General features: G+C 41.3%; 1 protein-coding gene across 3 annotated transcripts in view; it reads left to right on the top strand.

Moving 5' to 3' along the window:
- The window catches only part of lin7a (lin-7 homolog A (C. elegans)), a 67,275-nt gene that overhangs the window by 5,363 nt on the left and 37,313 nt on the right, over positions 1–24,599 (top strand). For all 3 annotated transcript variants that reach the window (XR_004500969.2, XM_033614668.2, XM_033614669.2), the window contains exon 2: positions 18,085–18,203. Coding sequence is in view for 2 of the 3 variants with exons in the window: in XM_033614668.2 (XP_033470559.1) it covers positions 18,085–18,203 (119 nt within the window). In the remaining variant the exon portion in view is untranslated. The remainder of the gene's footprint in view (positions 1–18,084; positions 18,204–24,599) is intronic.

The following is a 24,599-nucleotide window of genomic DNA, read 5'->3' as shown; positions in this document are numbered from 1 at the left end:
TTAAACATCACCTAGACAATAATGATACATTTGAGTAATGCAATACTGTTTTGATCATAAAACTGTATTGATTTTTAATTTATAATTCACATGCAAAGATTTGTGTTGTGTTTAAATCCCTGACCACAAGATCTTTCAGTGTTGTAGTGTAGCCTAATTACAGATGTCAGTTTTGGTTAATTTTGCTTTTGACAGCTTGAAACCCATTGACATGAAGAGACCTCTCCTTTTAGTCCAGCACTCCATTGACTCGGTGAGCTTTAGCACCACACGTCAAAGCGCTATCTATTTAGAGTTGGCGACATTTAAATATTTTGTGATGTAAATGTCTTGGCTTTTATTTTATTTCATGTTGGCTTGGCTAGCAGACAACCAACTAGCCGCAATACTACACGGAAACATAGTGCCCACTGTCCACCCTCTGGTCTCCACTGGTTAGCTAATGTTAGCCTTGGCTGCTCTGCGCTGTTACCACCTGGGTCAAGTGGGAGCTAAAGTAGCTAGCGGCGCCACTAATTAGCGATTACCAATGGTAACATCGTCCCAGCGGTGGGACAGTGCTGCTGTGGAAACAAAGTGACCACCCTCCACTGAGGTAGCCTCAGTGAATATGTAGTTTAATTTTGAGCTGAAAAGCCCGCTTAGCATTGTTAACTACATTAGCACCTCTAGCTGTGTTGACACTGCTAACGTTGCTAACAGACAGTGATGCTAAAGGGGTTTTGTGGCTCAAAATTGAGATGTTTACTCACTAGGGCGACATGCAGGGAGACTATAGTGTGGGCTCAATGTTTCCACAGTAACGCTGTTTGGTTAGGATGGCGTTAGTAGCGGTAAACGCCAAATGGGTAGCACCGCTAGCTAGCTCCCACTACCTGGCTGGTGTGCAGTGCAAAGCAAGGCTAGCTAATCAGTGAAGACTGGAGGATTGGCAGTAGGCACTATATTTCGCATGTCTGTCCAGCTCTCGTCAGATTCAGGTGGTGCAAAACGCAATAAAGTGAAGAGGATGAAAATGAATGTATAGACCGACAGCGTCACCGGTCAAAAATGTTCTTGGCAGTTAATTAACTGTTGACCTAGCTGTAATTTATCTTTAGCAATTTGACTTTTCCACGTAATAACGTAATAACACATTGCTAGCAAAAACACAAAATACAACTAGCATTGATAGTTTACCTAAAATTAGTTTTAAAGGAAAATCTGGTAGGAATTAGGCAATACAATATGTATCACAATACAGGGGTTACAATTCAATATATTGTGATCATGAAAGCAAGGCAAATTTTTTTTTTGCCTGGAAGGTGCCACTGAGATACAAGATCTCTTCTTGCAGGGAGTCCTGGTCAAGACAGCGACACTATCAGGTACAGCAGTAAAAATAATAAAAATATGTCACATATTTAAACACATACAATACATTAGGCACCACAAGGGAAACATAGTCAGAGAAAAGGGGTACACAGGCCAAACCAATGATGTCCATACACAGTCCACTTGGGTCAAGGACCATAAAAGCAGCAACATGTTTCCTCTAAGGCCGTTTTTAAAATAGGTAGCAACATCTTGGAGCTCATTCCATACCCAGGGTGCATAATAAGAGGAAGCAGTTTTACTGAGCTCTGAGTGCACCCTGGGGACATTTAAAAGAATACCATTTGATGAATGAGAGCAATAGTTGCTTGTGTGAAAGAAGACAGAAGGCTGGAGATATAAGTGGGCAATTTACCTAATAATGCCTTGGCAATAAATAGTAACAATAGCAGCAGAGACCATCCAAAAGATTAATACAAAATTTATTTAAGCAATATCATACTCAAGGTTGTGCTGTGGTATTGAACATCGTCACAGCTGCGATTATGTCATAGGCACAAGGCCACAGGACGAGTGCTGAAGATAATCAAAGCGGGTGAGTTAAGTATCCAGGCTTCTTTCCTTTTACCAATTTATCGAGTAGTCACCTGCATGTTTACGATATTTATTTAATTATTAAATGATATATTTTGGTGGTTTGAGTTGAAGGTGTGAGAAAGAATAGTATCAGTAACATTGTTAACACTGTGCTACATTACAGAGAAATACAAAACCGTACTAATGAACCGTCATTAATATAGGCCTATATTTTATCTACAAGTGCACGTCACACACTGAGCGAGCCGCCTGTTAATGACGCTGTGGGCTAATGGGCATGTAGCTACTTCCATGTTTCAGATGATACGTCATGTTTGTAGTCGACCAATGAAGATGAGTTTACATATCACCTTGGGTTCGTCCTTCACCTTCTCAAAATGATCCCACACTTTGGATTTCCTGCCCGACATGTTATTAACTAGCATGTAGAATAACCGCAGGTACCAGCCCTGGAAATTAACGAGACTCTTGTCTGACTGCTGAGCGTGGACACTTCCTGTGGATTTCCTCACTCCTTAAGTACAACTCCTTTTTGTTTTCTTCCCTGTGTGTCAAGGGTTTGTCTCTGTACAGTTTACAGCCCAACATCTTGTAGCTGTGTCATACAGACTCTATAGAGACTAGTTTCTCTACGTACATTCTTCTTAGTGAGGCTGCTGAACATCACTTCAAAATGGCAGCTCCAGAAAGAACTCCTTCTTTAAGCACGACTCCTTTTTGCTTTCTTCCCTGTGTGTCAAGGTTTTGTGAGTCTCACTACAGTTTACAGCCTCCTGTCTTAATAGACTGAAAGGAATATGTGCTGCACTCGGCTGCCCCAGTCCTTGTTTTCCCACTGAGAGATCATGGCGAGTTCACTGATTTGCGGCCAGACCTTATTCCCATCACATGCTCTTAGTCACACCAGCGATTTGAAGGATTAGAGGGTTGCTGACAAGCTGACGTCACTCGTAGTTGTTGATATTTCAGCCCACCTCTGTTAGACACAGACATAAATGGTTCTTGGAGTAACTGTCTTGGAGGGGTACTTGGCAGCAGGGTTGCTAAGGGCACCAAGGTCCACCCCTAGGTCAAAGTAGTGATGGCAGATGAAAAGGTCTCTTCAGGACATTCTACTCTTGCATAGCATCCCAGAGAGCAGCTCTCACAGTGGAAAGATGAGCTCAGTCAGATCAAGGTCACTCAAGCAGAGATATCTCAGCCTACCTCTGTTTAATACAAAAATAAAGGGTTCTTGGAATAATTGTCTTGGAGGGTCGCTGTCCAGTAATTAGTGAGGATGAAGAAGACAATAAGTGTGATGTTTTCGGTCTCTGCTCTCACCACAGGCTCCCACAGGAGCCATTAGTCCTCAAGGAGTGATTTATTTGTTGTGCTTCGAGGGGATCGTCGCAGTAGGGCAAATTAGAGCTAATTCTCTTGGCATGGGAATCGTTTGGTAAAACCCCGTCGTCCCATTTCACTCATTCAGAAAGTGATTATTTCAGTTATAATGGTTGGAATAAGCAGCAGAGTTGCCAAGGGCACCAAGGACACCCAGGTCAAAGTGGTGGTGGCAGATGGCAAGGCCCTTTCAGGACATTGTATTCATGCATGGCATCCCAGATAGCATCTCTCAGGCTACAAAGGTGTGGAGGAGTGGAGGCGGAGGAAGGTCATTCAAGCAGAATTTGAAAGGAGGATCCTAAGGTTTCAGAGATTTATCACGACCGCATGGTTTAATGAGCTCAGCCTCGGATCTGGGCGTGTTTATTTACATCCCTTCAGTTTTGTCAAAACGACACTTCTAAGTACTGGAAATGAATTACGCTCAGTTCTGCCACTGATATAAAGTGACTAATTGTACCAGAAAGCTGGAGCGTTGCCCAGTGCGAGCACATCCCCACAACAATGTTGTGGGGCCTTGTCGAGCGTTGAAGCCTTCATCACGTGTCACTGTGGCTTTGTTCAGCTCTGTGCCTTTTCTCTAATCAGCAAATGATGAGGATGACCTTTTTTAGTCACAGCCTGATGTTAGAGGAGCTCAGGGAAATTAGTTTCCAGAGTATGCTGCCACACACACAATGTCAGCTATAGTCATTTTACACTATCTTTCTTCTCTGCATTGAATTTTATTATTCTTTTAAAATAGATCGAAAAAAGAAGCTATAAAGACCTCTTGTATGCGTCTACAGAGTTTGAGTGTGTGATGAGGTAAGCGTGGGTCTCTTTGGTTGTTAAAGCTAGTCGTATCAAGGGGGAACTACATTTTGCTTGCCTGATATCAGACAGAATTGTCAACTTATTACACTTCAGTCTGATATTGCCTCCAGTCTAACTGATTCCATCGGGGACGGTATTCCATTTCTCCAACCATGGGGGTAATTCACACATTTGCAAGTTACAAGCAAGTCTCAAGTTTTAACCTTAAAGTCTCAAGCAATTCCAAAGTTACTGTGGTCAGAATCAAGCAAGTCAGGTTGAGTCCCTGCTTTAAGTCAAGCGAGATAAGTCAGGTCATTGCTCAGGTCAAGCAAGTCACAAATCAAGTCGTGAAATTCTGACAAGTCCAATAAGCTAATGAGTTAGCAGCAGCATGGTGGTGCAGTGGTTAGTATTATCGTCTCACAATTAGAGGGTTCCTGGTTCGAACGGAGCTCCTCTGTGCTGAGTTTGCTTGTTCCTCCAGTAACAGTGTGGGTTTTCTCCAGGTACTCCGGCTTCCTCCCACAGTCCGAAGACATGCACATTAGGTTAATTGGTGACTCTAAACTGGCTGTAGGTGTGAATGTGAGCATGAATGTCTCTATAGCCCCTTTTAGGTAGGGATTGTGCAAATTTGCAGGAAAGCCCAATCAGTCTTTTTTCAGCATTGGCAGTATAAAAACAAAATCAGGGAGTGCAGCAAAATGCCGCCTGCCTACTTTTGTTTACAGAGAATGTGCCTTTTTCGGGGCAATGGGGGGCATGAGCAAGTAACAAAACGTGTAGCTCAGCGTGTGACGTAAACAGTGACGTGGGAGGGAAGCCGCGGCTGGTCAGTCCTTCGGCGATTCTCTCATAAGTCTGCCCGTCCTTCACTGTCCCTGTCATCTGACGGTTAATGGCCTCTTTGTTTGCAAGGACAAGGAGGGCGCGCAATTCTTTGTCTCCTCAAGTGCTCATCTTTACATTGTCTGTCAGGTTTGTGTTTCCCTCTTGCTACTAGCTGTTCGCTAACTCCTGCTATCAGCTGCTTCCTGTTTATCCACTGCCAGTGGGTCGCACGTGCGGCATCATCAACAGCTCCTCTCACAAGTCATCAACAGCTCCTCCTGTTGCGGAAGGACGCCTCTGTCTTTTTAAACCAAAAAGGTCCCGCCAATATGACTACCCTACGAGGCGGAAAGTTGGGCACCTCGGATCAACTCGCCAATCTGGCACTGTGTGTCTAAACGCTCGCAGCTTGCCAGCAAAACGGCCCAACATTCCTGGAAAATCTGGCAGTGTAAAAGCGGCTTCTGTGTCAGCCCTGTGATAGTCTGGCGACCTGTCTAGGGTGTACCCCGCCTCTCGCCCAGTGTCAGCTAGGATAAGCTCCAGCTCCAGCCCCCACTCAACCCCTAACAGGATGAGCGGTTACAGAAAATGAATGAAAAATAATTTAGCTAAAAGGACACATTTATGTACCTTTTTTGTGGGTTTTGTGGTGATGGAGGCAGTTGGATGTTTTGGTGATCATGCCACTGATTTTTTAAATTGGTGAGTTACTGCGAAATTCACCCCTCATACAGTTGTCATGAATGTTGAAGTTAGCTCAAGAGACCCAAACTGTTTTTGTACCAGGCTGTAAACATGTTTATTTCTGCTGTAAAGTTGGGCATTTTAACATGGAGGTCAATGGGGATTGACTCAGCCTCAAGTGGCCATTTGAGGAACTGCAGTTTTTGGCAACGTGTGTTGGCTTCCAGAGGCTGTCACTTTGTTCTAGTATAAATACATTTTCTAAAAGGAAAACTACTTCATTAGAAGCTTTTATACTGTCATAATCCATCTCTGACTGTTAGCATCTAGCAGGAATTTTGCTGCCTGTCCTTCCTGTCTGTTTCTACCTTAGAAAGCCTTTCCACAGCCTCCAGACAGGAGAAGCTGTTGCATTCAGTGTATGTGCCCGTATAGCTGTAACAGCCATGAGAATTTTTGCCCCAGTCATTTAAAACATTTAGTAAACCTTCAATAGAAACCCAGGTTGTTGAGGTCCATTAACACTGACTGTTTTGCTGGCTCACCTGTTTCCACCTAACTCCCATCTGCGTTGTAATACTGCCTCGAAATTGATGTCATGAAGTCATATTTTCGACACGGGAAGTCAAGTACACTATATGTTTTGCATTCAGGTGATGAAAGTGAACAATGTTGCTAGGCAACCAACAACAAAACTGCATGTTGTCTTCACGCTTTTCCTGCAAGTACAGTGAACATAATCCCACTTGAGGACCGCATGAGGTCAATTCAGGACCTTGCAGCCTGAAGCGAAAAAGAGAGAAGGGATAAAACATGTTGGGAAATTTACTCCCATTTTAATCCTGTTTGAACACCTTGAACTGATGGTTTGGAAGCGAAACGGTGGACTTAAGAGCCAGCAGTGAAAATCTGTCAGGCACATTTATTAATGCTGCTTTTTGGTTCATTACTGAACCTTCATAAATATTGTGATTTTATCGTCAGCACACAATGGAGACTTTATTCAGAGAAAGTATTAGTGAAGTCTTGACAGTCTTGTAATTAAAAAACTTGCATTAAACTTAGCTCATTTAATCGTTAAGTATCACTAATGAGAATGCCCTCATCCTAAGTATAGCGGAGGGAAATTAACTGCTGACGGGATCTCTGCCGGTGTCATCGCTCTGCTTAATATGGCAGCGGTGCATTATACTATAACTGTATCCTGATGTAGCGTGTGCACAATTTATTCTGACTGGTGTCACAACTCCTCAAACATGTCAAAAGATACTCTGTAATTACAACTCATGATTTTCCTTTGCACAATGTGATACTTTGGTTTTTTTTTTTTTTTCTGAAGCTCTCTCTTGCAGATAATGAGAGAGAGAAACTTTTTTCGTGTGTCACCGTTCTTTAAAAAAAGACCTCCTCATTTAGATACAGCAGCATCAGCTCTTTTTTCTCTTCCTTTGGAGAAGAATCTGTCAAACTGCACAGTAAGAATGACCTAATTGCATACAGTCTGTTTGCTTCACAGATATGCTAAATTTGGCAGATATTCAGTTGTCAGCGTGGAGATTGAGCAGATTTAGTTCTCACTGAGGTGGATGTATAAAACTTGTGCAGATGTTGCACACATCTGGACCCACTGATTCCCCAAGAGCATAAAACTGCGGGTCTCTGGGTTGAGATTAAAGTCAAAATAGAAAACACGAGGGCTGAACTTGATTTCCCTCCACTGTATTTTAAGAATAGATTTGGTCAGGGTTGCTGTGAAGTCCAGTAGTGGAGGAGTATTTCCCTTACATAGCAGTTGAGTATGACAGATTAAAGACTCGGATGCACATTTGAGATGCAACCTGGCGGAGGACTGAGAGTAAGAGGCACGTATATATATATATACTGGGGCAGGTTGATGAGACTATTGGGAGCAGCTGTGCAGCTGGATGTGGCTGTCAGCTGATGATCAGAGGTGAAAAATGCTCACACTAACTGCAGGGTAGGGGTGGAATAGCAGGTTCTGGAATGTCATGATATTAGTAGCTGCCAGATAAATAACAGAGGTTAAAGGTGCATAATCATTTTTATATTAAAGGGGATTTATCATGCTTTTTCTGTCACAATATTACAGTGTTGGATGTTCACATTAAACATAGCCAAAGTTTCAAATAACGAGGTAATTGTGTGTAAAAGTAATCCCCGTGAGCAAAACCTCAGGCTTCAGACCGCTCTGAATATGCTGTTTTCAACATTCTTTTCTGCTTTGGCTTTAAAATGACGTCAAAGTGTGACAGATTTCTTTATATGGTTATCTGCTCTGTGCACCTTACTGCAAGCATTTACATCAGCCTACATACACTGCTACATGTAGCCACATGCTAACGTCAGGGAAACATGTAAATGTGGTTGCCCATGTATTTTTTTCCCCAGATTTTGAAACATAAATCTGCTGGAACATGTCTGATTGTGTTAAAAAGCTTTTATTGGTAATTGTTAATGGGTGAAAGTGCCACTATACGCAGTCATTACCCTATAGCAAGTACACTTCTACATGTAGCTACATGCTAATGCCAGGGAACCATGTAATCTTGGTTGTTGATGTTGTTAATTTGACCCTGGTACCAGGTCAGATTCCTGCTGGAACATATCTGATTGTGTTTAGAAACTTTTATCTGTGATTTTTAAGTGCCACTCTACACAGTCATTATCCAAGTACAAAGACACTGCTACATGTAGCTACATGCTAATGTCGGGGGAAACATGTAATCTTGGTTGTCGATGTTGACCCTTGTTTTTGGATCATATTCTTGCTGGAACATGTTTGGCTGTGTTAAGAGGCTTTTATTGGTGATGTTTAACAGGACAAAGTGCTGCCATTCTCCATTGCAGTCATTGCCAGGCTGCAATTACACTGTTGTATGTAGCTACATGCTAACGTCAGAAAAACATGTAATCTTGTTTGAAAATGTTAATAATATTTTGTTGATCTTGGATCAGATTTCTGCTAGAACATGTCTGGTTGTGTTTAGAAGCTTTTATTCGTGATTTTTAATGGGTGAAAATACAGCTACACACAGTCATTACTCAATTGCAAATACATTGCTACATGTAGCTACATGCTAACATCAGGGAAAAATATAATATCTTGGTAGCAGATGTTGTTAATTTGACCCTGGTTTCGGATCATATTCCTACTGGAATATGTCTGGTTGTGTTTAGAAGCTTTTATTCGTGATTTTTAATGGGTGAAAATACAGCTACACACAGTCATTACTCAATTGCAAATACATTGCTACATGTAGCTACATGCTAACATCAGGGAAAAATATAATATCTTGGTAGCAGATGTTGTTGATTTGACCCTGGTTTCGGATCATATTCCTACTGGAATATGTCTGGTTGTGTTTAGAAGCTTTTATTCGTGATTTTTAATGGGTGAAAATACAGCTACACACAGTCATTACTCAATTGCAAATACATTGCTACATGTAGCTACATGCTAACATCAGGGAAAAATATATCTTGGTAGCTGATGTTGTTAATTTGACCCTGGTTTCGGATCATATTCCTACTGGAACATGTTTGGTTGTGTTAAGAGGCTTTTACTAGTGGTTTTTAATGGGAGAAGTTCAACCATCCATAGTTATTACCTGGCTGCATATGCATTGCTGCTACATGCTAACATCAGGGATACACAATCTTGGCTGCAAATATTGTAAATTTCTCCCCAATGTCATGTCATATTCCTCCTTGAACATGTCTGGTAGTGTTTAGGAGCTTTTATTGGGAGATTTCTCACGGCAGGGAGTGCTGCTATTCTCCGTTACAATCATTCCCCCAGCTGCAATGATTGGTCAGCGTTTCCTGGAAGAATACATGGCTTGAAATACAGTTTATTATTTAATTATGACATATTGTAAAGGTGTTAAATTTAGCTGTGTCCATGTGTGTTGTTGTTGTGAAGCAGAGTTGGTTGGATCATATTTCCTGTATTACCCTGCAGCTGAAGTTATTCATGGACTGCATGTAACAGGCATGTTTGTGCTGAACACATACTTAGTGTTATCTTCAACTGTGCTTCATTTGCTCAGTCAGCCTCTTTTCTCAGTCCAAGGTATAATATAAAATAAGTGTGGTCTTTCACCGTGATTATGTCATCACACAAAGGGTCATCCAGGAGCTTCCCCCCCATCCCTCTCACTGCCAGACTATTAGGTAATGTAACATGCCATTTCGCTGCACATCTGATTCGGAAAATCTTTTCCTGTAAATGTGACGTAACTGTGATCCCCCTGCAGTCATCTCAGCATGCTCTGTCATGGAACACAATCACCCTTCAATGCCTCTTCCCCTGGGTTTTTTTACACCCCTCTGATCAGTCACACAGCTCATCTGATGTCCCACTTTCACATCAAGCATGCAGAGCCGTGGGTATTGGAGTGCACTTATGGGACTTTTTTGCTTAAATCTGTGCGGCTCAGAACTTAAGACACAAACAAAAGGGAGTTGTTGTTTTTTTTGCACCATATTATGTGCTAGAAATAATCCAGCAGGCATGTGCCAGTTTTCATGCAACACTACTTTGATTTGTTTACACATTTTCTCACAACGCTATCTCCCGTGTGTGACAAACAGTGTGACAGCGAAGCAGAAAATCTTCACAGACAGAGATTAGATATCACTGGAAGCAGTAAATGTGCCAATACAGTGCCAGCAGACATTTCATTACCCCTGAGCAGCTCCGTGTGAACCAAAGAGCTATATGATTACACTTACTACCACTCATTTTGAGGTGACACCTGTAATCACCATTTCTGTGTCCCTGTACTTTTGCACTGGGATAAAACTGCAAAGGGCCATGACGTACATTGAGTGGAGCAGGCTTACAGTGTTCATCCCCTGAAAAAAATGTTGGCACTGTACATTTCTGCAAACCATGAATATGTTACACTTGCACGTTATTATGCAGCAGAAACTGTAAAATTTTATGTTTAAAAAAATGTCACTGATTTGGGTAGGTTCGGACACAAAAACCACTTGGTTATGGTTAGGAAAAGATCATATTTGGCTTAAAATACTCGTTTTGGGGGGCACAGTCCCTGCAGAAAAAGCAGCAATGTCTCTGTAAAAAATAACTGCTTTTCATAGCAACAAACCACCACAGTTTGGAGCCTAAAAATCTGCTGGAAAAACAACAACGGGTCATGACAGTACACCACTGTTTGGAACCTAAAAAGCCAATGGAAACATGCAGATGGGTTGCTACAAAACTACCATGTTTATAGCCTAAAAAGCAGATGGAAACACACCAAGGGGTTGCTACAAAATACCAAGTTTGGAGCCTAAAATAGCTGCTGGAAAAACATATACTGGTTGCTACAAAACACCCATGTTTGGAGCCTAAAAAGCCAGTGGAAACATACAGATGGTTTGCTACAAAACGGCCATGTTTATAGCCTAAAAAGCAGATGGAAACACACCAACGGGTTGCTACAAAATACTACGTTTGGAGCCCAAAATAGCTGCTGGAAAAACACCAACTGGCTGCTACAAAACACCCATGTTTGGAGCCTAAAAAGCCAGTGGAAACATACAGATGGTTTGCCACAAAACTGTCATGTTTATAGCCTAAAAAGCAGATGGAAACACACCAACGGGTTGCTACAAAATACTATGTTTGGAGCCCAAAATAGCTGCTGGAAAAACACCAACTGGCTGCTACAAAACACCCATGTTTGGAGCCTAAAAAGCCAGTGGTAACATACAGATGGTTTGCCACAAAACTGTCATGTTTATAGCCTAAAAAGCAGATGGAAACACACCAACTGGCTGCTACAAAACACCCATGTTTGGAGCCTAAAAAGCCAGTGGAAACATATAGATGGTTTGCTACAAAACTGACATGTTTATAGCCTAAAAAGCCAATGGAAACATACTGACAGGTTGCTACAAAACATCCACATTTGGAGCCTAAAAAGCAGCTGGAAAATTACAGACAGGTTGCTACAAAACACCAATTTGAGCTTAAAAAGCCAATGGAAACACAGCGACCGGTTGCTACAAAACACCCACGTTGGAAGCCTAAGAAGCCAGTGAAGGCACACCATTGAGGCACTACAAAACTGATATGTTTATAGCCTAAGAAGCTGATGGAAACATACAGACAGGTTGCTACAAAACACCAATTGGAGCTTTAAAAGCCAATGGAAACACACCGACTGGTTGCTACAAAACACCCATGTTGGAAGCCTAAGAAGCCAGTGGAAACATATCGACAGGTTGCTACAAAACACCCACCTTTGGAGCCTAAAAAGCAGATGGAAACACACCGAGGGGAAACTACAAAACACTCATGCTTGGAATGTAAAAAGACAGTGTAAACATACTAGTGGGTGGCCACCCATGTTTGGTGCTTTAAAAGCCGCTGGAAACAGCAAAGACTCACCAAAACAAAACCGGTTTACTGTTTGTTGATCTTGGCAGGTGTTTCGCCATGTCTATCCACCATCTTCTACACCTCCCAGTGACAGTCAGCTCATACATGACATCACTTCACATCACGTTTTAGAAACGTTGATATGAAATGTATGAAACGGGCAAATGTAATACGTATTTATGATTTGCAAAAACATACAATCCCAACATTTTCTTCTGGTAACTGGGTTACAGTATTATAGTTATTACAATAATTGTAATACTTAATTGAGCAGCTCATCTATTTGATCCAAAGCTTATGAAATTTACCCAAATTCAAATAGAAAGATTATATCAGGAAATGAGCAGGCATCACTTTTGATCAGCGAGATGAAAGCACCAGCAAAAATGTCTGCAATATCAATCTTTGAAGTTGAGTTCCAAACACCTAGTCAAAGTCCTTGATGTGGATAAGGAAAATGGTGCTAATGAGCATGTGAAAGCAAATAACTGCAGAAAGGGGGGGGAAATCTTTCCTGGATGGCCCTTGACCTCCATTTAATGAGAAAGAAATGCTCATAAACCTCCTAGACAGATGCCCTTGCTGCTTGGAAGTGTACCAGCTCATTACAAGCTATTCAGACTCTGTGTTTTATATATTCAGGCATAGGGGGGAACTGACCCACACCTTGATAGAAAATATTAATATGGTATACTTATCAGAAAATCAGCTCTTTAAAACCCCATATGGTGGATTTGTTTTTCAGTTAAAGCAGCTATATTATGGATATAGAGAACTGGATACAGCGAGGCATGGCCCCATTCATTCCTATTAATGTTGCTCAGTGGTGAATGAAACTCAAAAGGTTCAATTTTCAGTTAGGAAAATTTTTCAGATCTTCCACATCCATGAACTTATAGAGCAAACGCACTAGTGTTTCGTTTCCCTCCTTTCCCTTTTCCAATCGCTATAATAAATGACAGTAGGAAAATAACTCTAGAGACAGCTATGTAGTGAATTTTAAAACTTTAGAACATAATGATTTAAATCAGGGTATTTAGAGGGATACTTCAACTAGGTTTCTGTCACTCTGATGGGAGGAGTGTGTACACATGGACGGTGTTAAGGCACACCACTTGGGAAAACATGAAGGGAAACATGTAATCTTGGTTGCTGATGTTGTTAATTTCTCCCTGATTTGAGATCATATTCCTGCTGGAACATGTCTGGTTGTGTTTAGAAGCTTTTATTGGTGATTTTTAACGGGAGAAAGTGCCGCTCTAGTCATCCCCCAGCTGAAAACACACTGCTACATATAGCAACATGCTAATGTCAAGGAAACATGTAATCTTGGTTGCTGGTATTATTTATTTTCCCTGATTTCAGATCATATTCCTGCTGGAACATGTCTGATTGTGTTTAGAAGCTTTTATTGGTGATTTTTCACGTGAGAAAGTGCTGCTATTCACAATCATTCCCTAGCTGCAAGTAGGCTACACTGCTACATGTAGCTACATGCTAAAGTCAGTGGAACATGTCATCATGGTTGCTGATGGTAATTTTTTTACTAATTTCATATTATAGTTCCGCTGGATGATGTCCGGTTGTGTTGGGAAGCTTTTATTGGTGATTTTTAGCTGGAGAAAGAGCCGCATTTCCCGGCTGCAAACACACTGCTACATGTAGCTCCATGCTAATGTCAGGGAAACATGTAATCTTGGTTGCAGATGTTGTAAAGTTCTCTCCGATTTCGGATCATATTCCTGCTGGAACATGTCCAGTTGTGTTTAGAGGCTTTTATTGGTGATTCTTGACAAGTTCTGAAAGTGCTGCTACAGTCATTCCCCAACTGCTGCACACACTGCTACATATAGCTACATGCTAACGTAAGGGAACCATGTAATCTTGATTGCTGATGTTGTTAATCTCTCCCCAGTTTTGGATCATATTCCTGCTGGAACATGTCAGGCTGTGTCTGTGTGTTATTGGTGATTTGTAAAGGGAGAAACAGCCACTTAGCACAGTCATTCACCAGCTGCAAACACACTGCTACGTGTCGCTACCTGCTAATATGTAGGAACATGTAATCTTAGTTGCAGAAGTTGTCAATTTCTCCCTGATTTCGGATCATATTCTTGCTGGAACATGTCCCTATTCTCAGTCACATTTATACACAATGCAGAGATGCAGAGATATAGATGACCTTGAAGCACTGACCAATGAGAGAAAAACTGGCTTTTTCAGGAGGGGTGCTTATGGAGACAGGTGCATGGAGTCTTTCTGACAGAGGGGGAATATAGACCTGTGTTTTAGCACAGACAGTATGAGGAAAATGGTGTTTTTTGACCATTAAAGCATGTTAACATGTTTTAGTAGGAGCACAAAATGCAAGTATGAACCTGAAAATGAGCACAATGGTTCTCCTTTAACATTGTGTCGAATTTACAGGTACCGGCGACCATCTTCACAGGCAATTCTGAGTCTAATCGTTTGATTAATGGCTGATTAGCATCATCATGATGACTTGCCTCATTGCCAGCTCCCATTTGCCAATACAGCTCCCGCCGGACCAGTTCTCGCGAGCTGTAACCCGCCTTGATGGGAACTGAACTTGCAATTTCAAGCAGATCAATATAATCCGCGGTGCTTTATTACAGAGCACCTAAAATAGAAACAGGCATTGGATTTCTGCACTCACTGTCGACCATATGCAGTATAAAAGGGAAAATGCAATAAAGGGTACAATCTCAGTGTGTTCCATATTTCCTTTTTATGGCCTTAAACAGTATTCACACAGTCGGAGCTGGAGTCTCCTTCTTTTCTTGTCTCCCACAGGTCTGCAAACAGTAAAAGCTCCTCTGTCTGCCATCTGCTTTATTGAGTTACTCCCATATTCCCAGAATTCAATATCAGTGTGTGTGTGCGTGTGTGTGAGTGTAATGCCGGTGCGCACAATTCATCATTGTGTACTGTGAAAAGAAACACTGATACAACCTTGTAGAGATGACAGTACAGAGAAACTGATTAGTCAGTTTGTATTCACTTGCTGCTTGTTTAAGATCAGATAGCTTATTTTCTAAAGGTATATACTCTCATCAGCTGTGCTCATCATTAGGGCTGCAACCAACAGCTATTTCCATGGAAGCTGAACCATATTTTAGGCATTTTGATGTTGTAAAGTATTGATTTATCAACTGGCATAAGCACTATTTGTAATACTTGATTGCAACAGAGGAAAACAAGTTGTGCGTGGTTGTTGATCTCATTTTTCCTACATAAATATTGATGAGTGTGTGTGTGTGTGTGTGTGTGCGTCTGATGCAGAACACATGTACAGTAATCTGGAGAATGTATACGTGGCTGTTCAGCATTGATCGATCCCTTCTGGGCAACCAAACGAGCTGTGTAAGGTCTTTTAAAAAAATGATGCCGTTGATGCTCGGTGGAGTGACATGAATCTAAAACAGCAGCCTAGCTGTCAGTCATGTAAAGTGTGGGTGTTCTGTTTGCTGGTGGAAAATAATGTTAAATAAATTGAATTGAAATTGATTTAAAAGCGTTACAAAAACTAACTTTGCAAGTCTTTTTAAATCACCTTTTATCATGTGCCATCAAGGAACAAAAACAAAAAAACAACAAATTACAACCCATATTTACATTTTTTGTTGGGCGGCAAACTATAGTTGCCATAGTGAACATTATGGGAGCAAAGGAGAAGGTCAGGCGACGTAGTATTGAGAGCAATAAGTGGGAGTGAGAGGAGGTAGATGGGTCAAACAAACACTGGACTTTCATCCAGGAGACTGGTATTCATGTCCTGTGTGAAACCAAAAGTCAATTCAGAAAACTTAGTTTGTCCACTTATGAGTGATGTCAATGTGAGTGATTACATGTGACATATGTCATGTAAAATATGGCAATACGTACGTTTATTAAGCTAAGCCATGATCTTTTTCTAAACCTAACCACGTAATTTTGATGCAATTGCCACCGTTTCATAACGTTACCCACGAGTTTGAAACTGCAACTATTAATGGTTATATTAGCTATTCTGTCATTCACCAGTAGGTTAGCTAGTCTAGGAAACACTCCTGTGGGTCGTATTCAGAGGTATGAACATATGACATATGTGTACATATGAGTTTGAGGACTTGTTGGAGCATTTAGCAGCTTAACAGACAGATGTTTCCCTCGAGAGCTGGTGGTGACCAAAACAGAGCTAAAAGGAGAGCAAATATTCACAACACCTCTCCAGATGAATTCAGATGTTACTTGTTCGGAGCTCGCTCAACAGATCAGCTTTACATGGTTTTCAACATTATGTTTGCAGCTTGCATCGCTGCCCCAAAGTGTCCAAAAAATCTATTTGTGTATGTTGAAAGAGCTAACACGTGTAGCGCTAAAACGATCTGTGTTTTTTTTTTCATTTGAAATTATTGGAAATGCAAAAAAAGTTTGGGTTTTGGACTGTTCCTTTGGAAAACAAGTAGTAACGGGCAGTCTGATTCTTTTCACAGTACCAGTTTCTTTGAGTTTAAATATGTAAATGTTTCGGACCTTTAAAGTTTGGATACTTTTTGCAAAATATGGTGTCAGTTTCTCCATAACTCTAGGTTATAGAACATGGACGTTTGACAGCTAGTGCTGCCCGCCCCACAAAACTTCTCTTGGGTCATCAAGTATACGTTTACATTTATAAAGTTAAAGTATCAATTTTTAAGCATTGTTTCAGCATCCCACTTGTATGTAGGTAGGTAAGCTCAATACAATGTTACAGAAATGTCACTGACCAATGATATGTCGTTCTTTGGGGGACAAGTAGCAGACGTCCCTTTTACCTTCACAGCCTTGTGCTGCATTCATGTGGTGTGGGAATAATCTGAAAAATGAGTTTACCATAGTATTTCATGGCTCACCTGATAAGTTTCCTTTGCTCTTTGTCATCAATGTATTGTTTAATCGCTCTGAATGATAGAGTACAACATATCTTCTTTGTAGCGCCCATGTTTTTGACAACCTAAAGCCCATGTACACAAGTCAACCCATCTGAGAAGCACTTGAATGCACCAATGGCCTTGGCTGGCAAAGGTCTCAACTTAAGTCTGATTTAATTGCCTCTTGTTTACTCACTGTAGCAGGGAGCATGAGCTGCGATAACAGCGAGTGGGAGAGTCAGAAAAGCCAGGATTCATGAGCACTCGGACATACCATTGGCTGACCTGGTACATACCGGACACTAAAAGGAGCTGCTTAAAAAGATTTGTTTACTTTTTTAAAAACAAGCAATTTGAAGAACTCCCAATCTGTTTGGGAACTTGTCATTGGCGTAATTACCATTTTAATGAAATAACCATGAGATTAATTGATAATGAAAATAATCATCAGTTGCAGCTGTTAAAACGGGGGTAATGCAACACCACTATATTTTGGTGTGTAACTAGAACACAGAAAAACTCCCCCGCTCCACTGTAAAACTGTACCAATCGTGTGTGTCTCTGTGTTGTCGCAGGTCTCTGGACACACAAGCTGAATAAAACATGTTATTGACCCAACAGTCCAAGTCCAGTGATTGAGTACCAAATCACTCCCCCCCTCCCTCCATTATGTATCTCTATTTGGCCTGCCAGTTTCAGAGGGCGAGAAATTAATCAGCCAAGCTGGCGGACTCATTCAGCTCAAGCTAATTAGGGGAGGAGAGCTCCTGTAGACCCCGGAGTCACAGCCTCTAACTTAAGGCTTACGGTTTAGTGTAAATGCTTTGTAATGCCCGCCGGTGCCTACTCTTACCAGGAAGTGTTACCTTTGAACAAATGAGTGCCTGACTTATTCTCCCTCTGCCTTATTCTCATGCATATAGCTAAGCCAATGCAAACGATCCATGGATGGGATTGCTATTCTATCTTTCTTGCCCCAGCTGGCCTTGACTGAGTCTATTTCCATTATCCCACCCATTGATTCGCTCCAGCGCCTGTGCTGTTAATGTAATTGAATGGGGCATTTTTTCCCCCCTTTGTCCCCTTGGCATGACTACCCACACACATACACTCACACCCGCTCTCCATCCCTCTCTCTACCAGATGTTGCCAGGGCTATCGAGCTGCTGGAGAAGCTGCAGGAGTCGGGTGACGTGCCCGGTCACAAGCTCCAGTCTCTGAAGAAGGTCCTTCAGAGCGAGTTCTGCACAGCCATCAGAGAGGTGAGTCACAGCCAAGGAGGGAGCCGCTGGTCCGTGAACACCGACATGACTCATGACTTTTCGTACTTTTTCTTCTGTGAGACTTTTTATTTATTTTTATTTTCTACTTTTTTATGATGACCTTTCTGGTGCTAGAACTCGGTTGTTGCAGAGCTCCTCCAATCAATCATTGTGCTTGGTGCTGGGATGTTTTTCCCCTCGGAGTTGCTGCTGATGAAGCTGTTGTTTTTTCACCTGCTCGGTTGTGGTTGCTGTGTTGTCAGGACCTTAAAGGAATACTTCACCCACAGAATGTCTATTTGTGTATCAGTTAATCACCTAGTGTTACTTTGAATTTGTAATGAAGGCTTTGTTTTTCTTTCATGCCTCCACATTGAACAAAGAATCTAAAACCTAAGAAAATTCTTGATGAATTGAAGTCATTGGGGTCCATGTTCAACAACTATATCAAAGCATCTGTTTATAAATTCTCACACAACTCGTGCAGTATAATCCAAGTCCCATTTATCCAGTCGTATGCTCAGTGCTCCTCAAACACAAGCATTTTTACTAAAACCTTACTATTACAACACTTTTGCATATGTGTAATGAACATGGGTAACTGTATGCATTTGCGTGCCTGCACCTGGTGCACTGCTATTTACATGGCGGATTTGCAAATTGGATTAGGGGAGTAAGACATCAACTCTGCTCTGCTCTGATCTCTGCTATGTTCTGATTTTGCAAAATGTAATTCATATTTTCCTCAGTAATGATGTGTTATTTCACCTACCGACATCCCATCCATGCATCCCTGTGTATGTAACAAAAAGAGTGTGTGCATGTTGTAAGCCCACCTATGTAGGAGTGTATTATTATTTGAATAACGCACCCTTTAAATAGCAGGAAAATACTGTACCATTGAATTTATATCAGGTTTTTGTTGGTCAGTGTCACGTTCCACTGCCTCAAAATAGCCATGCGCCAACAATGCACTTGAACACACCTCATTTGAAGACCTGTACGCCCATAGGCGCACACATGGGTGCAAGTATATTTACAACTAATGCAAGATTTGTACTTCTGTGTTGAATCAACACTGTACCTACCGCGTAGGCTCTGTGTCGACGTAGAGCCTTCACAGTACCCTACCTTGTAGCCTGATGTGCACCTCCCCAGAAATGTAAATACACGTTGCGGCAACGCAGACATCCTGTCTGCTTTTGTAAGCTGAAACCATTTCCCTCAGTGGAAACAAAGCTTTTATTTACTTCAATTTCACAGATAAGAAACAATAAACTGTGAAGACGATAAAGCCTCCACAAAAATAACATTTTAAGTCTAGTGTGTGATTCATCCTGGCTTCATATGAGCAGAGGAAATCTCTGCTAGTCGCTAGGCTAAATATTACAATGACATGTAAAATGCCATAGGCTTGTGCTAATAACGTTAGCATGTTGTATTTGTTTGGGAAACATGTTCAGTATAAGACAGTTGTTTTGTCAGTGAACCTTGTGAGTTGTAATGGAGTCGCATTTTGTAACGTTACCTTTGATAAATGTTGCTGTTGTCCCTGGCTTCATATGAGCAGAGGAAAAGTCCACTAGCCGCAAGGCTAATTCCTACAATGTAAAAGGCCATAGGCTTCTGCTAAAAACATTAGCATGTAGTATTTGTGGGGAAAATGTGTCCAGATAAAGACAAGTGTTTGTCTGTGAATGGTGTTGTGCTAGTTACTGAAAAAAAAAACCTTGACTTAGGACTCTCGTCTTGGCTTGCCATCACGCCGTGACCGTGACGCACGTGCACTAGTGTCATCTATATTCTGAGTACATCCTGGCTCTAGATGACTGAGTGGGGATGCTAGAGGGTGCTAGGTGCTTTTCTTTTTTTGCAGTGTAGTTTTTCTAAGCCACAAAGAAGACAACGTTTATTGATGTTTTGGGAAACTCAGCCCTGCAGCCCAAGACATTTCCTAACTGTACTGGCTCAATAAAAATGAGCTAAAGAAAACATTTGAAGAGCTACATGATGATGTCGAGTCTGTCGCCCACTGCAGACATTGTCTGTCTACAGCAAAAGCTTCCTCGGGATAACAATGGATATCACATTACTGGATATAACGTTACTGGGACTAAAAATCTACAGAAGCGCTAACATTACCGCTGAATGTACAGCACTGTGGTGAGGCCAGCAGGTCGACAGTGACTTCAGAGATGGTGAGAGACGTGTTTCATTAAGATGCTCTGGTAAGAATTGTTCATATACCTCTATCTGACTTGACTATCTTTTATTGTTTAGGCCTAAAATGTTTTAGTGAAAGTGAACTTCAGTTTGTGAAGGAATACTGCATGCTGCGCGCCGTTTTAAAACCTGGCCAAAAATAACGGAGTAATGCACCGTTTGGTAACGGTAACTGAGTTACTGAATTTAAAAACTAACATGTTAGAGTATTAGTTACTGCCAAAACTAACAGCATTACTGTAACGCGTTACTAATAATGCGTTACTGCCCAACACTGCCTGTGAATGCTGCGAGTTATTGTGAAGCTGATTTGTGTACTTGTGTTTGAAATTGTCTCTATTAAGCCATGTTTAATGTGTGTTTAATGTGTGTTTTGAATCAACTAAACACTTCATAGAAACCCCGCTGACTGACTAGGGTTTTGAAGGTGTAACTGCAGAGTGACACAGACACACCACCACACAAGTATAAATGCTCATGATGGTGTAGGCCACATGCGTAGGCTACAGCGTAGGCTCTGCATAGAGCTGACACACAATTATAAATCTGGCTTTACACGACAACTGCATCAGCCTGAAAATAGCAATGCATCCTTTTATTTTTCTGTTAGATGTATTAAGTGCCTCCCTTATTACCAGAATAGCACCCAGGATGAAAACATCTCTCTCTATAATACTTTTGGTTGCGGCCAGTACAAGTTATATAATAAATAAAGTGGCAAATTTAGTGTTGCATTTAACATTAAATTTACACCTAAATTTGTGATCAGCTGGTGCACCTGTCTGCTATAGCCATGCTTAAAGCTGTTAACAGAGCAGTTCCATGATTTGGCTCCACTGTAGGTAAAACATAGCACCTGATTATGTTGCAGTGTGGGCTCCCAGGCAAACACTGGTGCTTTGAAACTGAGCAGAACAATAAATTTAAAAGAATTATGACTCTACAACAAAAGAAGCTGAGAGTGTACCTTTAAATTAGTGTTGTGTTACATCAATCAAAAGTGACTGCAGCGTAATGAAAATGTCAGAGATTATTGCTCTGCCTTATTACTGCCGGAGCCAAGCAGCAACAGTGCATTTTTGACTGCATGAAAAATTCACACACATTTCAATAATCACAAGGCCAGAAAACATTATGAGCATTTCATTAACTTGAAGGGTTGATAAGCTCGTTACACTGTATTTTAATTAAGCAAATCCCTGTTAGAGATTGCTTTTAATCACATTTTACAGGGACGGAAGAAAGTGTGAATCATAAACAGAGAGTTTTTCTTCTCTCACTTTGAATGCTTTGATTCACACGCACGCTAACAGCCACCCACTGATCCATCATCTTAACACCATTCATCAGGAGGACGGGGTACAAAACAAACAAGAGCTTTCACTCTTACATGACACCACTACACAGGCTGATAACAGCAGATCTTGTATATTTAGTGTCCTGTCTGTTGTGATATACTGCAGCATCACCCAGGACATGTATTTGTTAAGCAAACAGGGCTTTGAAGAGCGAAGAGACAGATGACAGATGCAGCAATGGCATCCGTGTTGCAAGTTAATTGTAAACAAAGTCAACATGTAATTTGTCCTCGGATAACAACAGACGTGATCAGACTGTCGTTATGTTGTGAATTAAAGGGACATTATTACGGTTTTACTGCTTCAGAGCACAAAATAACTATAATATATTTTGGAGTATTGATCTGTATCAATGACTCGGGGTTTTGTAGGCCAGCTGCTGAGATCTCTGGTTTATTCAACTCTTTACCTTCTGTTTGTCAGTTAGATATTTATAAGATGATAAACCAAACTAACCCTTTTTATGTACTTCATCCCTGCGCTGCAAAGTAATGCACTTATATTTCAATTATATTAGAAAGCTTTATCAATTTCCACCTCGTATTTTCATGACTTTCGGTGATCCGAACACGTGTGTACGTCGTGCATCTCCAGCAGACCACTTCTGTTCAGATTTCATTTCTGCCCACTTATCTTACGCAAGAAGGTCAAAGGGCACGGCACACAGTTATTACGTCCACACTGGGGACCGCCCATTGTTCCGATGGCCCAAACTTTCGAAGCTCCACTGGTCCGAAAAATGTCCCACAGGACTGAAAGTATTAAATATAAAGAAAGGTCAGCACACTGTAGCTCCCTTAAGTCCAGTTTATTAGCACATCCACAAGTGACATTTCGAGCTAATGCTGTTGTTCAGACTGAGCTGTACAGTATGTCCTCCTGAGACCCTGTGTCCTAATATGAGGACATCACATTTTGGGTTTAATGGACCTTATGCTTCATTCTGATTAACCTAGACCTATTGTCCTCGTTTGTGGACACTTTATGTGCCATCTAGTGGTAGTAGGAGCATAATACTGGGATCTATACTTGTGCTTTAGCTCTATAGAGCCTATGCTGTAGCTTACGCTGTTGTGAGCATTCATACTTGTGCGGTAGTGTGTCTGTGTCACTCTGCAGCTACACCTTCAAAACAGTAGTCAGTCAGCATGATTTCTGTGAGGTGCTGTAAAGTTTAGTTGATTCAAGACACACCCAAAACACACATTAAACACACATTAAACATGGCTTAATAGAGACAATTTCAAACACAAGTACACAAATCAGCTTCACTATAACTCGCAGCATTCACAGACAAACACTTGTCTTTATCTGGATACATTTTCCCCACAAATACAACATGCTAATGTTATTAGCACAAGTTTATGGCATTTTACATTGTGTAAATTAGCCAAGCGGCTAGCAGACTATTCCTCTACTCATATAAAACCAGGGACAACAGCAACATTTAACAAAGGTAACGTTACAAAATTCAGCTTCATTACAACTCACAAGGTTCACTGACAAAACAACTGTCTTATACTAAACACATTTCCAAACAAATACAACATGCTAACATTATTAGCACAAGCCTATGGCATTTTACATTGTATAAATTAGCCTAGTTTACAGAGGAGACTTCCTCTGCTCATATGAAGCCAGGATAAATCATACACAAGACTTAAAATGCTATTTTTGTGGAGGCTTTATTGTCTTCACAATTTATCGTTTCTTATCTGTGAAATCGAAATAAATAAAAGCTTTGTTTCCACTGAGGGAAATGGTTTCAGCTTACGGAAATAGTCACATTTCTGGGGAGTTGTAGAGACATGTTGTCTTCCATAGGGCAAAACAATGGACGGTCATTCAACTCGTCATAACATGGCCAAGTTGTAGAGCATTAGCGTGTCAACAACAACCACATTCTACATAGATGTCATAGTCCTTGTCTTGGACGCATCGGGCTGTATTAGCATTTACACTACAAAACATATGTTATCAAATGTGTCCCAGACCACGTTGGCAAGTAGTTAGAGAGATTGAATGACAGTACGTCTTGTTGGTCAATTACACTTGTGTTTAGAGCTGTCTACTTGTGATGGGAGCACCCAAGATGCATGTTAATCACACAGACAACAAACAATATGTTGACATTACATTCACTGTACACAACAAAAACACAATACAACAAATAAATAACACCATAAAAAGTCATTTGAGACATAATAACAGCAGAGAGGTGCCGTAAAGACCACATCTAAAAGTATTTTTAGCATATTTCTTATAGAAACTCATTAGAAGCTTTTGTTTACAGCCTCATTATGATAACGAAAAGGTCGGCAGCACTGTCAGTGACACCAATTAGGGTAAATGGCTTCTGACAGAGCATTACATAAAAAAACTCTGACATCATTCAAAGTGACAGAGAGGAAGAAAGCTCTAGTCTTCTCCTCTCACAGGGTCCAGCTCTGCTCTGGCCCTCTCGGGGAAGCCTGGCACATCCTCACACCGACTCCACGTCTGGCAAGCGGCTGACTGATCTCAGCGCCAGTTACTGGAGTGCAATGACAATGATTCTGAAAAACCTCTGAAAAGGGCCTCAGCAGCAGCAGCAGCAGCGGCAGATGCCCTTTTCCAAGAGGTGAAGATGCAGACTACTTCAGCCACAGAAAGCTTGCTAAAGACGGTCACCAGGGAAACCGGCAGAGACGCTCTGGGATTAGCGGGCTGCAGAGAGGCTGACTGTGGTTTATGGTCGATTACAGGTTTGTGAGAGCTGATGATACGACAGCTTCTCTCTGTGGTGCTGAGCCAGCTGGAGGACAGGTTGTAAGTG

Source organism: Epinephelus lanceolatus, chromosome 23 (assembly GCF_041903045.1).
Source record: "Epinephelus lanceolatus isolate andai-2023 chromosome 23, ASM4190304v1, whole genome shotgun sequence".
NCBI lineage: Eukaryota > Metazoa > Chordata > Actinopteri > Perciformes > Serranidae > Epinephelus > Epinephelus lanceolatus.
This window is presented reverse-complemented; position numbering and strand designations above follow the sequence as displayed.